Source organism: Eleutherodactylus coqui, chromosome 2 (assembly GCF_035609145.1).
Source record: "Eleutherodactylus coqui strain aEleCoq1 chromosome 2, aEleCoq1.hap1, whole genome shotgun sequence".
NCBI classification, from domain to species: Eukaryota; Metazoa; Chordata; class Amphibia; order Anura; family Eleutherodactylidae; genus Eleutherodactylus; species Eleutherodactylus coqui.
Window position 1 is genome coordinate 314,451,630 of NC_089838.1, and position 14,746 is coordinate 314,466,375.

The 14,746-nt window shown below is 48.8% G+C and overlaps 1 protein-coding gene across 1 annotated transcript; it reads right to left on the reverse strand.

Annotated features, from left to right (window-relative positions):
- Positions 1-1,870: 1,870 nt before the first annotated feature.
- Positions 1,871-14,676, reverse strand: YIPF2 (Yip1 domain family member 2). The gene is made up of 8 exons (XM_066593610.1): positions 14,532-14,676; positions 10,504-10,646; positions 10,347-10,427; positions 8,708-8,795; positions 6,413-6,529; positions 6,174-6,340; positions 4,337-4,519; positions 1,871-2,121 (listed from the first exon to the last, which is right to left on the reverse strand). Exons 1-8 carry the CDS (start codon positions 14,560-14,562, stop codon positions 2,029-2,031), a joined length of 903 nt encoding a protein of 300 aa, XP_066449707.1. The 5' UTR covers positions 14,563-14,676; the 3' UTR covers positions 1,871-2,028.
- Between the last annotated feature and the right edge of the window lie 70 nt (positions 14,677-14,746).

The following is a 14,746-nucleotide window of genomic DNA, read 5'->3' on the forward strand; positions in this document are numbered from 1 at the left end:
ATAGAACTATGCTGACCAAGGTGCAAATGCTGTGAAAATTATGCATATTTCCTGCTGAACGCCTCTGAAAAAAAGCCTTCTAATGGAAAGGGCGTTTCTTCCAGCAAAAACATATAGGTTGAACTAGACCCTACAAAGCCTGCGGCCGGGCGTCAGCGAGGGACAAGGCAAGCTGTGACTGTAAGCAGCCTGGCCTGCTGCAATGTGGATAAGGGGCACAGACCCCAGCCAACCCGTTATCGGCGCCCCACCTTCAGGTTGGGCCATTAGTAGTAAAATAAACCACCCCTTTAAGAGGATAACCACACTGTCTTCTGCACCATCTGGTTGGTGTTTGGACTTCTAAAGTATGTTCTGGCTTGACTGGTTGTCTGAACCCAAACTGCATCACATGCGTGTAATGTGGTCAGAGTTTGGGGCCGTTGAACCTCTGACTCTTATAAGGGGCAGTGGGTAATTACATAAACATGGGGATACCTACAGGAGGGCAGAGAAGGTACCAGGAGGGCGTAGGATCCGTTGCTGCAGTATTGTGATCCCAGAAGCTGAGTGTGGAGGATGGAGGCTTTGTCCTTGTCTTCATGCTCTGGTTGCTATCACGGGGTGACCAGGTAGGAGTGGAGGACCTGGCATCTGACGGCTGGCTGCCACTCATCCAACCTGGTAATATATTACAGCTGCACTACTAATGCCCACTTAGTGCAAGCTATCCAGCAGACAATCCAGATGACATCTGCCAGTCATACCACCGTGCTCCCCTACCACCCTCCGACAGCTCATTGGTCACCAACTCTGACCTCCACCAAAGCCGTAGCCACATTGGCCCTGTACAGGCTGCTGGTGGTTTCATACTGGTGCGTTCTCCATTGTGGCAGCTTAATGCCAGAAGCGGTCCCCACCGACATTAAGTTGCCACCTCAGAGAAAGACCCTTACCCACCGCTGCTTCCTATCAACCAAGTAAGGAGCTTTCTGATTGGCGCTGTGGCAACCACTGCATGGCGTGTGATGTCCACCTGAGGTATACCCATTGAAAACATGATGGCTACTTACCTGAAGTAATGCAAGGAATTTTTAACACCACAATGCCTCACAGCCGGGAGAACATGGCATGCCGGCAGGCGCGAGATCGGACTGATATTGCACTGTGAATAAGCCCGTGGGCGCATCATTCACAGGGGTGGATCTCACACACAATATTTGACCGATTGCAATATGGTCAGATGGCATGTGTGAGAGGAACGCGCTGCTTACAATGTGTTTATTCGCATCAGCCATTTTTCTCTAGTGCAAGAACCATGCGATTGTTCTACTGAAACTTGTGATTTTCAAATGCAGGGAAATCACAGGTTTTAGAGTGGAAAAAAAAAAAAGACGGTCCTTAAGGGTTAAAGGGGAACCCATCAGGTTGTAAGAGCACCGTAAACTATGCTGAGGGCGAGTTACTTCTGCTCATCGCCTCCCTGATCCCTCGCTGTCCGCACACATGGGGCGCATCGCTGCAGTTATGGTACGCCTGTAAACTAAACACAGATCCCAATGCATGGACCGAGAGGGATCGGGGAGGCAGGCGGGCATAAACATCACCCTGATAGCAGCAGCTCAAATCCTATAAACCCTGTTGATGGCGTTCATACAACCTGACCGCCGCCCTTTACATTTCCATTTTGTCTTCACCCAACGAAGCCCCGTCATTCAGGGGGCTACAGTGCTGTTAGTTCGGCTCGTTAGTGGTTCTCGGGTCGGGATCTACAACCCCATTATGGCCACCTGCGTGAGGCCTGAGGTGGCATTATATGGCCATACTTGCTCCTTTGAGGTGGCTGGTGGGGTCAGAGCCTCTTCACAGTAAAGGGTTAATAGCCAAAATGTACAGGACCAAAAAAAAGCTCTTTATTAAGAGAATAATCTCTACATTTGTAAATCTCAACCAATAAAAATAGAGGATGGGAGAGCTGCACCCGCCCCGGGGGTCTCCTCTCTATGACCTTACAACAGGCCGGTCACTGAGTCCTTACATCCGGGCTGCTTACGCCTTTGTGTGCGCTGATGTGCCCTTTGGTGTGGTGGTGACCACAGCGGCCGGCATGTGCTCCGCTTCCACTCGCCGGAAGAAATATTCCTGCATGAGAAGAGAAGACGCTCGTTACTGACTCAACTTAATGACGGGAATCTGCATCACCTGTAAGGGCTGTAAACTAAATGTAGGGGATCATATGACAAGTCCGGGGTCTGAGTTACATACTTTCCCCGTCTCTGCAGTCTGTTCTCTATGGGTACAACCGTGCACTGATTGCAGGGAAGCCCGATGCACGGACCCAGCGATGGTTTTCACAGGCGGACGGTGAGGGAACGGGGAGCCAGGCAAGTATACAAACCCCTCCCCCGGACTCCGCAGCCCATCCTACAAGCCTGTAAACTACTTCTAGCTGATGACAGCTTCTCTTTGGCGCCCATACCCAGAGTAAAGGCAGGTAATTAATGTTTATGGGAGTGTACCGACTCTCCCCACATTAAAACCTCCCTCGGCTGAGGGGGGGGGGGGGTAGGAGAAGAATACATCTTCCTGCAGATTGTAGGTAAGTCTCTGATCGGCAGCAGATCCCATCTATTGCATTATGTGAAGCTGGCGCCCCAATCTGCAGACATCCAGAACCCTTCAGCAGAAATGACGCGGTATGCGATCGCACCCCGAGGAGGAAACGCTCCGCCGGCTGCCGTCACGAGGCCGGAACCTGCAAGTCAGGCTTTTCCACTTGCTGAACGTGTTTATACAACAAACACCTAAAACACATCCGGCAGGATTCGGACGGTTAGTCTCAGCACGACCCGGTCTGTTACCACTTTCATTCGCAAATCGTTCATTCAAGTCTATGGGTGCGTTAGAAAAAAGGACTGCACCTGCATGATGAAAGTGCGATACATTTTTAATGCCTGTATCCATGGGAACTATTTTTTTTTTTTTTTAAATGAACGAAGAGGAAGTGCAGGGCTGTATATTCACGCTTTTTGGGTTTTTTCCCCATGCACGTGAAAAACTGCATTTTTTTTTTTTTTTTTTTTACGTGTGATTTCCATCTATGTTGCAAGAAAAATCACACAAGCGGTCAAACCAAATTCTTAGGGATTGAAAAAAAATGGGCATCCAGCCATTTTCTAGGTCAATACTACTGATGTCTCCTCAGGATCGGCCAATAACAGTTGATCTGCTGGAGTCTGCCGCTCAGGACTTCGGTCAATCAGCTGGTCAGGCGCCTGCTGTCATTACTGCTAAGTGCTGGGGTGCGGAGTAAGAGCTGCTGCTCAGAATCCCAATGTAGTGGCCGGCGCTTGTAACTGCAGGATGGGTTCTCATTACATTCAATGACAGCTGCAACTGCAGTTACAAGCACCGGCCACTACATAGGGTTCGGAGCAACAGCTTCCACAAATCCTGCACCATATGCAGATTAGATTTGAACAGCCCGATTGTTTTATCTACACCATTCCAGCAGCCTTGCAATTGCTTTTATAATACACTGCAATACTTCAGTATATTGTACTTTTACTGGCATTTTATTAATAGAAAGATCCATGGCAGGCGTGGAAGCTTTCATAAGGCCCTAGGCTGCCAGGTCAACCAAACGGCACCCCAATATCTTGTCACGAGGGGGGGGGGGGGTATCTAGAGAACAGAGGGAGCTCCCTCCCTCCATCAAGCCATTTAAATGCCGTGTTTAGTGCTGACCGCGGCATCTAAAGGCTTAAAGACCAGGCTTGGAGTTATCACTACTGTGGCCAAGTGTCGGCTGTGTTTCACAGCCAACACTCGCCCATGTGCTGCACATAGCGCCAAAGGGTTGAGAGCCTTTTACACAGGACGTTTGTTGAGAATGATCATTCATTAGCATGCTCATTCACTACATCGGTGCCCCTTGTAAGCGGATTGCATCTTTTGTTGTCGGCAGCAGATCGCCCCGTGTAAACAGAAAATGTGCTGCTGAAAACTATGGAAGTGGAGCGCTTGGGAAACAAACAGTCATTCATCCTCCAGCAGAGCTTGAATTGGCCGGTGTGAGAGGCCAGGCAACTGAGCGCCAATCTCAATGAATGGCGCTCACCAGATGTCAACAACAGCCTGGGTAATAGGGGCATGTGCCCGCATTACTGCAGGATACACTGGCCAATCTGCATGCCATCTGACAAAATGTACAGAGTCACTGGGATGCATGATGCTGCCAGTCTGTGTCAGTAGATCTGCGGTCGGACTGGGATACTCACCTGTAATACAGGTACCGAAATGCACCCATAATGAGCTCACCTGAAAGTGGTCTTAGTGCGACCGCACTCCAACATACCTTACAGCCCACCGCCAGGAGCACGTGCAGCAGGACTATGCTCGCCAGCAGGCCAATGGCCACCATTTTGTTATCTCTTCGAACGTGCGGCCAAAAGGCAAGGACAAGGACGAAGCCAGAGAGACACATGGCCACCAGAAGGATGATCCAGCGGAATATCTCGAAGGGCAGCACACACAGGACCTGACGGGGAGAAAACTGAAGGTTAAAGTACAAAGTGCCTCCACAGTAACGGACTCCTATGTTACTTCTCTCCTGCTGTTCTTCCTAGCCTATAGTCTGTGTGTTTTCCTATAGGCCATGTACACTTTTGCACCCAGCGTGCTGCCCCTGTGCTTCCACTCCCAAAAGACCGGAGTCACAAATCATTCTTCTTGTGACATCACCCCTTTGTTACTACAAAACACCAGGATTGCCCGCTGGCTCTAACACCGCGTCGTCTCTCTAAAAAGGGAACTTCTTGTGTTTCTGCCATCTACTGACCGAGCTAAACCTGATATTTCCATCTTAGTCTATGGCACCACCATAACTCCTTGGCAGCAGGCCCGCTGTCATATTTGACTCCCATCTTTCCTTCACTCCCTCGCTCATGTCACCTGCACCTCAAAAACATCTCCCGAATCCACCCTTTCCTCACTGTGAAGACATCAAACACTCTTATTGTCGCCTCATCTACTCTCAGCTCTGGCTGAGCCTCCTACAGCAATATAATACACTGCAATGCTGAAGTATAGCAGTCTATTATACCAATGAGCAAATGTAGTGACATTCGAGTCGCCTAGTGGGACATAAATGAAAAGATAAGAAAATGTTAAAATAAATCGGAAAAAATTATATATACGTTAAAAAGCCAAAACCCTACCTTTTCCCCCATGGTACAAAAAAAACCCCCCACATATCTGGTATTGCCAGATTCTTAATGACCAACGTAAAAAAAAAGTTAGTACATTATTCAACCCACATGTTGCACAACGTGAAATTAAAATTTTTTATTTATTTATTTTTTTTAAATGGTGAAAATAGCTAATTTTGCATACTATGTCTCACAAAAACATGGAGAACAGAGCGATCAAAAAACTATATGGATGAACAAATGGTAAACATTTCGCTAAGAAGGAGCCCTTCTCGAGCGCATTGATGGAAACATAAAAGCATGAGGACTCTTGGAACGCGGCGACACAAAATCAAATAGCAAAACATGAAAGGACTGTATAAACTTGGTGTCACCGGAATCGTGCCGCCGCAGAGAAGAAGGTCATCACACGAGTCACTCTGCAGTGTGAATGCCATAAAAGTGAACTCCAAATAATGGTGCAATTTCTTTTTTCCCCCCAATCCCCTTAAAAAATAATGTTACACAACACATTATGTGCACCCAAATATGATGCCGTTAAACACAACGTGTCCCGCAAAAAACAAGCCCTCCTCGGTTATGTCAACAGGAAGAGTAAACATTCAGGGCTCCAGGGATGTAACAATAGAAAAAGGACAAACAGCCTTAAGTACTTTGGGGTAATTCTATATGTGAGCCCCCTCCCTCCCAGCCTGTAGGACCCCCATAGATTGTACAGAGAGATTTCCCTGCTGTAGCCCATATTACGTGAGCGACACGGCTGTTTATAGGAATCACCACTAAAACCACAAGTGCCAAGACAAACCTCTTGTGCAGCCAGTAGTGGGCGCCAATCTCTACACTCCTGTGTCAGTGAAAGGGTCACCCGGTCTCTGCTATTGGAGGGGGCCATCATGGATGACAGCCTGCCTAACACACATGACCAGTAACATATAACACACGCGTGTGTAGTGTACACAGGTACGGACAGCTCGTAGTACTCACTGTGGATGGAATGTACGCAGACAAGGAGTATCCGTAGACACAAACCGTCTCCATGAAGCTGTAGGTGCCCACGGACGAGCTCACCCCTTTCCTCCACTGAAGGAATCCCCAGAGAGCCAGCGGCACCAGCCAGGCGTAGCTGTATATGACGATGCCAGCCACAGTAACTGCGGACGAGACATGACCAGTCAGAGGACGGCGGCAGCGGTGGCATCCCACCCAACACTAAGTACACCTACCTTTGTGGAACTGAGGGCTGTAGTTGTAGTCCGTCCGGCCGTGCATTTGAATAAATGTCGCCAGGTTGCCCACAACTGTGACAGTGATCACCAGAGTGGCACAGATCCAGAAGGGCCCTGTAAGAGATGACGGCCAGATGACAGGAGGTGGATGCCACATCATTACTATACTAAGAGAAGCTTGTATGCTTCGTAGGGTGGTGCCAAGATAGAAGCTACATTGTATCTGCTGCCGCTCTAGTCATTTCAATGGGAGCACCAATCTCAGACGCTCCCTTTGAAATGACTGGAGATGCAGCGCACATATGCGACCACCATTCATTCACCCCAGGACCTTAGGGACCCCTGTTTTTGGATTCAGTGATCAGACCCTGACCAATCAGGTCCTATGCTGTGGGTAGACGACAGCTTTATATCTTGGCACAACGCCTTTAATATAGGATGTCCTAAGAGGTCTTACTCCCATAAGTGTCACCAGATGTAGACCTACCGGGGGGCTCAGGCACATCTCACATTGGACTCTTGTCCGATACACGGACGGCCCGCTCTCTCTAACAAGCGTTTGCATGTCCTACTTCTCATCCGTAATACAAACAATAGGACACGCAATGAGGTTTTATTTGCACGCGGTCCGTGTCTGCATGAAGTGACTCGGTAGCGTTTGCTGTCCCGCTGATTACGGGTCCAAAGGGTCGGGGTTTTTTTCACATCTGCCACGTGGATTTAAAAAACGCTAGTGTGTCCGAGGACAAAAATTGTGAAAACGCTCCTGAAAATGTCACTGCTTAAAATAGTTTATTTTGAATTCATGTCTCGTAAATATATTTGGCGCAGATCGCAGTCGGCTTAAGTGCATTTTTAACTCCTTAGTGATAACTAATTTTAGTCTTACAATAACCAGCAGTTTCCAGCAGACACGGCGTCTTTATTCTGACTGTATGACAGCTTCTATTTTGTGGGATGACTTCTAGTTCTCATAGGAACCAGTTTCAGGGACATGTAATGTACTAAAAAAAAGTAGCTTTTTTTCCCCCATCAACCCCCACAAAAAGTTATTTCACCGCTGTTTTTGGGACTTATTTTGATGGCGATCAGCAGGTAATAAATATACTAGAGATGAGCGAGTATACTCGCTAAGGCACATTACTGGAGCGAGTAGTGCCTTAGCCGAGTATCTCCCCGCTCGTCTCTAAAGATTCAGGGACCCGGCACCGCGGACAGGTGAGTTGCGGGGGGGGGGGGGGTGTGGAAGAGAGAGATCTCCCCTTCGTTCCTCCCCGCCGCCGAAATGGCATTCTGTAAGGGGAAAACTAAAAAAAAAATCATTGTTCAGTAATGTTTAGATGCTGCGGTTAACAATGACTGCGACGTTACATCATATAGAGAAGTGATTAGACGAGCAAGTGCAACTTCTCACTCCCAGGAAAAAGAAAAGACCTTCATATGTCACAAATATGTTCTCTGATTGAGGGAGGGTAGTTAAAAAAAAAAAATGTAGAAATGTCGATGTTACCCTGCCCTGGGAAAGGGGGACAGACAGGATCGTTCACATACCGTTCTCTGCTGCCTGTGCCTCCCACACTGCCCTGCTGTGTGCACAGACTGAAGGGACAGCTGTAGATTAGGTATTCCCAACCCCACTTCAAACAGCTCTGCTTCTTAGCTTTAAAATGACACCAAAGCATGTTGGTAGCCCTGACAGAACTGAAGTTACAGCTGTTCGAAGTAGAACAAGCTCTTTCTATCCAAAACTGTAACGCCCCTTTCCTGTACAATGAACAGAGTTTGGAATGATTATAATCAGTACAGGGGATAAAGGGGTTTTCTGGGACTTTACTAATGATGACCTAGCCTCAAGATAGGTAATCAATAGTTGGCCCTTGGCAATTAGCGGAAATTGGGCCAACTGTCAGAAAGGACAGAGCCAGAAGCTGATAGCAGCTTGGTTTGTCATTTTTCATCCCAGCCTTCCAAGAGCCATAACTTTTATTCTTCTGTTGACTTCGGTGTATGCGGGCTTCTTTTCTGAGAGGCGAGCTGTATTATTTATCGGCACCAGGCCACTGCAGCAGCTTAAGTCGGCAATGCGCTGAATTCAATGAGAGCTGTGCCTGCAGTACTGACCTGTCAGCTTCCAGCAGAGTCAAGAACAGCTAATCAGTGGGGATCTCGAGCCACGGACCCCCACTGATCAACTACTGATAGTCTATCCTGAGGATAAGTCATCAATAGTAAAGTCCAAAAAACCCTAAAACATTAAAGGGGATCAGTAACAGTTGCACCCCGCACACCTACCGTACAGATCCGGACTGTTTCGGAGGTGATGTCGGACAAAGTTCTTTCCAGGCATCGGTACGAAGGAGGCTCTGATCCTGTCCAGCACCTGATGTAGAACCATACAAGGGAGGAAGTTACTCTTATGGACCGCGCATGTTTTTGACAATGATTGCACAACCCTGATTCCAAAAAAGTTGGGACGCTGTGTAAAATGTAAAGAAAAAGAATGCGATGATTTGGAAATCTCATCTAACCATATTTAGAAACTGATGGCAGCAACACATCTCACAAAAGCCGGCCCAGGGCCGAGCCTGCCATTGTGAGGCATCCGCTCTTTTCACAACAGTTTGTAAACAACTGAGAAGTGCGGAGACCAATCGCTGGAGTCCTCGGCCGTCTTGCCGGATATTTCATTTCGTAATGCATCAAATGTTTGCTCTTGGTGAATGGTCTGGACTGCCGGCGGCCGGTTCACCACCGGACTCTTCTTCTGTGAAGCCATGCTGTTGTGATGGATGCAGTATGTGGTTTAGCATCGTCTTGCTGAAATATGTAAGGTCTTCCCTGATAGAGACATTGTCTGGACGGAGCATATAATGTTCTACAATCTCCATATACTGCTCAGCATTGATAGTGTAAGCTGCCCGTGCCATAGGCACTAATACAACCCCATACCATCAGACATGCAGGCTATTGAACTATGCACTAATAACAAGCTGGATGCTCCCTCTCTTCTTGAGTCCGAAGGACAAGGTGCCCGTGATTTCCATAAAGAATTTCAAATTTTGATTTATCCGACTACAGAACAGTTTCCTATTTTGCACCAGTCATTTTCAATGAGCTTCGGCCCTGAGAAGACGCCGGTGTTTCTGGATGGTGTTGATATACGACGTCTTTGCATGATGCAGCTATAACTTGTATCTGTGGATTGCACGGCGAACTGTGTTCACAGACAATGATTTCTGGAAGTATTCTTGAGCACAGGCAGTGATTTACATTAAAGAATCATGCCTGTTTTTAATGCAGTGACGCCTGAGAGCCCGTAGATCTCCAGCATCCAATATTGACCGTCGGCCTTGTCCCTTGTGTATATGAACTTCTCTACATCCTTTGATCATGTTATGTGCTGTAGATTGGGGGGATATTCAAAGTCTTGAAAAATTTAATGTTGAAAATTTTTCTGAAATGGACACAATTTTTCACAGATTGGAGACCAATTTCACTTCTCAGAGACTCTGCCTCTCTAACATGCTCTCTTTACACACAGTCATTGACCCTCCAGCTGTTTTCCATTAGTCCACTTTGTTTCCCAGAGTTGTGCTGCTGCCATCACTTCTTTAAAATGAAATAGAAAAACCATCCCCTCCTCCTGATTTGTGTTCTGTTGTGAATAATACGGTTAGATGAGATTTCCAAATCATTGCAATGGTTTTTTTTTCTTAACATATATTGTATTTGGGGTTGTACATTTATTATGATGCAGCGTGAAGTTGCTCTATAAGTCATAACACATTATTAGACCACTAGGGTGGTATGTGTCTTTATATTAGCCTGAAGGACTCGGCCCCACCATGTAATACACAATCCTCTACAGGTTTAGATGAGCCCTAGGTAATACCGCACTGGGCCAGCAGAGGGCAGCTCCTGCCCGTCTCACCTGGGAGGTGTCTACATCAAACAGGTCCTGGTAGTACTGGAAGGTCCAAAAACCGGAGGCTTTCTTCTGGGGTGCGAGGAGCTGAGGGCAGAAAATAGGCAGGTGTTATGGTTTACGGTGGTCAGTACATCAGGGCGGTCTATAGGGGGCTCCGTACCTCTGTCTGATCCGTCTCGCCCTCCTCCCCTTCGCTGTCCTCTCCCATCTGTAGCGTGGCATGCTGGGGCCCGCCGTCATCGCTCACACTCTTCGTTGTGGCGTTGGGACTGGCAGCCAGAAGGTCCTCCGCCTCATCAAACTCTGCGGAGAGGAGCACAAGCATCTTATTTACTCTATTACTCTCTGTTATCAGCCATCGGAGGCTTGCAGTACTACTTCCATGTGATAACTGAGCAGAAAAGATATTCAGACACATTTACTTAACCCTTTCAACACCACAGATTTGTCAGTTTTCCTCCCCACCTCCTAGGAGCCAGAATGACGGCTTGTTTTTGCGGGGCGATCTGTAGTTTTTATGGGTACCATTTTCGGGGTACGGACAGCTTTTTGATTGCTTTTTCTGCCAGCTTTCAGATTCCCCTAGTTCTCCGCGGTCCAAGATGGCTGCACTGTACACTGGTCTCTGATTGGCCAGTGCTGATAAGAAGAGCCTATCAGAAAGCAGCCATCTTGGAGGGTCGAAAACGGGACCTGCAACCGGAGGAACATCAGAGGACAACACCTCCCCCCCCTCCCCACCCCCACCCCCACCCCCGCTGGGCTCGGACAGAATCGTGTCCCAAACCCAGAGGGTCTCTTTGATATTTTAGGTCCCATTAGGGCAGCGTTTCCCGAACTTTACAGCCTTTGGGGCATTCCTGGGGAAAAAAAGTGTTGTTACAAAGGCAGGGTGCGGCCGGCGCGCAGCTCATCACCACGTTTGATTTTACCTCCATTATTACAATGGTCCCTATAATAATAGCGCCCCCTCTCAGTGGGTGCAGTAGTAATAATGCCCCTCTTGTTGCCCCATCAGTAATAATGGTAACACCACTTTCTTCGCACTGTTCACTTGCTGACTTCCGGGTACAGAGATCCTATGATCGCTCGTCACATGATCGCTTGTCACATGATCGCTCGTCACATGATCGCTCTACCCAGAGTTCAGCGGGTGGACAGTGCGAGCGCAGCTGTGGAGGGAGTGACAAAAGAAGAGAGTATAAGGCCGGCTGCACACGAACGGATTCCACATGTGGGGCAGCAGCAGAGTCCGGCCCTGCGCCCGCGCGTACTTATATTTATCCGTATTGCGGATGGTCCGGACGGCTCGCCAGCAGACATGCGCAGTACCTGCTTACCCCGCGCCGTCGCTGGCCGATGATGTGGAATCTGTGACCTTTCTGCAGTGTTCATTGCAGACGGACCGCGGGTCGGACGGTTTCCATTGACTTTAATTGAAGCCCTCCGCACAGACTCTGCGCAAAAATAGTACCCGAGGGCTCCAGGCCCGAGTGGCGCGGCTGGGGCCCTCCGGCAGGCATTATTACGGAGCCCGCTTGCAGACGGGGGCCGGAGCTACAGGTGGGACAGATTATAACTGGATTGTGACATCAGTCACAGACGGTTCTGGGGATCCCCCCACAAGCCGCTCCCCTCTCATCCCAACACAAACAGTAAAGGGGCTTTTAGACCAATTATTACTCAAAAAATCATTGAAACGGGCAAAAGCAAAAGAAAACCCTTCAGTGTGATCGCAGAGAACTCATTCCCTCCTCGCTCCCGTCATGCGGCATAAGCCCGTCGCCGCATCGTTCTCACGCAGTTCACACGGACGATGCGCGGTCAGTCCTTCTCACGTCCCATTAACATTAACGAACTAATGAAGGAATTAACGACTTTTTGGATAGAAATGCTGAGCGTTTAAATGCACAGATTAATCGTATGACATCCTCGCCACGTCCCGAATCAGCTATGTAGATGCTGTTTGTGTAGTTTGCTCAGGTGGGCTTCTGTTGATACGAGGAATCTCTGGCCTGCAGGGTCTTAATTAGTGTGACGATCTGCCATTGTATTCTGCTGCTGAGGAAACAGGTAGTCATTGCGTTTAGCGGGGCAAACAATCACCCCTCCACAAGTCATTTCAAAGACTGAAGGCCCATTTACACGCAAAGATAATCTATCAAAGGATTGAAAGTTTGACAGTTTTAGCGATCATTTTGCATAAAGTATTAATGGACACTAATGTCCATTAACACTTTATCAGCTTCATTTGTGTGAAAAAGGGCCTCCAGGAGCTGCTTGCGGTACACAGCAGGTGGTCTGAGCTCTGCAATCAGCTCCTTTGTTCTCGCACAGACTGTTAGCTGAATACAATGTAATCAGCCACTCCTGTGCAGAACACAGCGTGTGGTCCCTGCTATCTACTCTCCGGATGAACAACCAAAGAGTGAACGATGGTAGCATTTACACACAATGATTATCGCTCATATGCCAATTTTGAACAATAATTGTTGCGTGTAAACGGTCCTTTAAGGAATTCCATTTAAATGCAGCGAAACGTGAAGGAACTGCTGACTATTTATATCGAGGCTGTAATGCAGCAATAAGCGACACTGAAGGATGGCCGTGCGTTTACATGAAACTACCTGTAAACCTGGGCAATAATTGTTGCGTGTAAACGGGCCTTCATACAGCAAATGTGACAGCTGAATTTCTCGTGTGAACGAGCCAACGACAATCTGCAGCTATAAACGGCGCCCAAGCGAATGCGCCAGCGTTGACGTCACTCACTTGTTCAAATGAGAATCTGTGAATGTAAATTAACCCTACGACCCCCGGACATCTCGCTGCGTTCAGAGTCCCGCTACAGAGTGATACCATAGAAGTCTCTTATACTGTCACATTCAGCGCGGTACGGTGTAAACGTCCGGTGAATGAGAATTCACTTCTCGTTCATCATTCAGTTTCTGCACGCAGAATACCAAGCGACGGATCGGCCGTGTGAACAGGCAGGCATCACTTATGAGCGACTGCCTGTTCACTGTGAATGGAGGCGGGTAGAATGATCCCTGAAGCTCCGCCTTCATCCACTGAATGACGCCCACTCCTGCAGCGGAAGGACTATTATTGGGGTGACTGCAGGCATCTCTGACCAACAAGTCATCCCGTGTAAAAGGGCCGTAACCCGTCACCATCTGCCCCGTTCCCGGTTATGGCGCTGCCAGCAGGAATCCAGGAAGCAGATCACCGGGGGGGGCTCCCGGGCAGCGGACCCCAGGATAGGATATCACTAGTATCTGCCCTTTATTGTGACCTCTAGCCCCACATGCCCTGGGCGTCATAGTTCACTGCGTTGAGCTCCGCCCATCACATAGGCCCCTCCTACCACCTCCGCAGCGGGCGATGTGCTGACCCCGCCTACTTCCTGCCGCCTCGCCTACAACATGGGGACACTTTGTAGTTTTTCTTCCAGAGTCACTTTGGGTCCCCAATCACCCCCTTTGAGACGAGGGATGCTTCTGTTGGGAAGGGGTTACTATCTAATAGGTGGGACCCCCAACAATCTGGGGGGCCCAGAACAACCGCACCATCGGCTCCAGTGGGACATCTAGGACTCCGCCATAACTGGAAGCCCCTAGTAGTGATCGGCGCGGCACTGCGCACAGGCGGCTGGCTATCTGGCGTGCGGCGCATAATATTAGGGCAGCAATATGCAGTCCTAAGCTCTCACTCACGGCCTGAAGGTTGCAGGTTCAATCCCCGCTTGGTTCAGGTTGACTCAGCCTTCCATCCTTCTGAGGTCAGTAAAATGAGAACCCAGCTTGGTGAGGGGTAATAAACAAACTACCTAGAAGCGCTGCGGAATAAGTTGGCGCTATACAAATAACAAGCCCCTCCCCCTATCTCCGTTCCTTCACCTGAACCGCCCCGACAAGGGCGACGCACCCGTGGAATTGGCGGTTTTGTTAGCAGATGTCTTATGAGGCCGGACCGCTGGGATCCTTGACCGCCACGCAGGACAACAGACTCCCGACTGTTCATTTACATACTGAGCCGGAAAACCTGCCAATGGGCTTGACTTACTTATACATCACCCTGCACAACTACAGAGGAACTTTTTTGCTGTTCCCTCCTTCCCACACTGAGGAGCAGCTGTACACCCCACCTGGTACGTCACCACGAGAGGATACACCCTCCAGTACCTACCTTGGAACTGTAGCTGGTCAGCAGCCGCCATCTCACCAGAGCGACATGTCCTGGATCACGTGACCACAGACAGCGGACCTGTGACGTCACCGCCAGCAGTCAGCGGCCGCGTCACCACTCATTGGACCCTACCAACTGCCAACAAGGGGTGGACTTCATTGCCAATCCACCAGTACTGACACCTAGCGGCAATAAAATGCATCACATATGGCGTA

Bases quoted from the DNA above. Each gene is read 5' to 3' on its own strand.
- YIPF2 (XM_066593610.1), bottom strand. From the start codon at position 14,562: ATGGCGGCTGCTGACCAGCTACAGTTCCAAG. The intron at 10,428-10,503 runs GTACGGAGCCCC...TTCTGCCCTCAG, and splicing joins GCGAGACGGATCAGACAGAG to CTCCTCGCACCCCAGAAGAA. The intron at 6,341-6,412 runs GTAGGTGTACTT...TCTCGTCCGCAG, and splicing joins CAGCCCTCAGTTCCACAAAG to TTACTGTGGCTGGCATCGTC.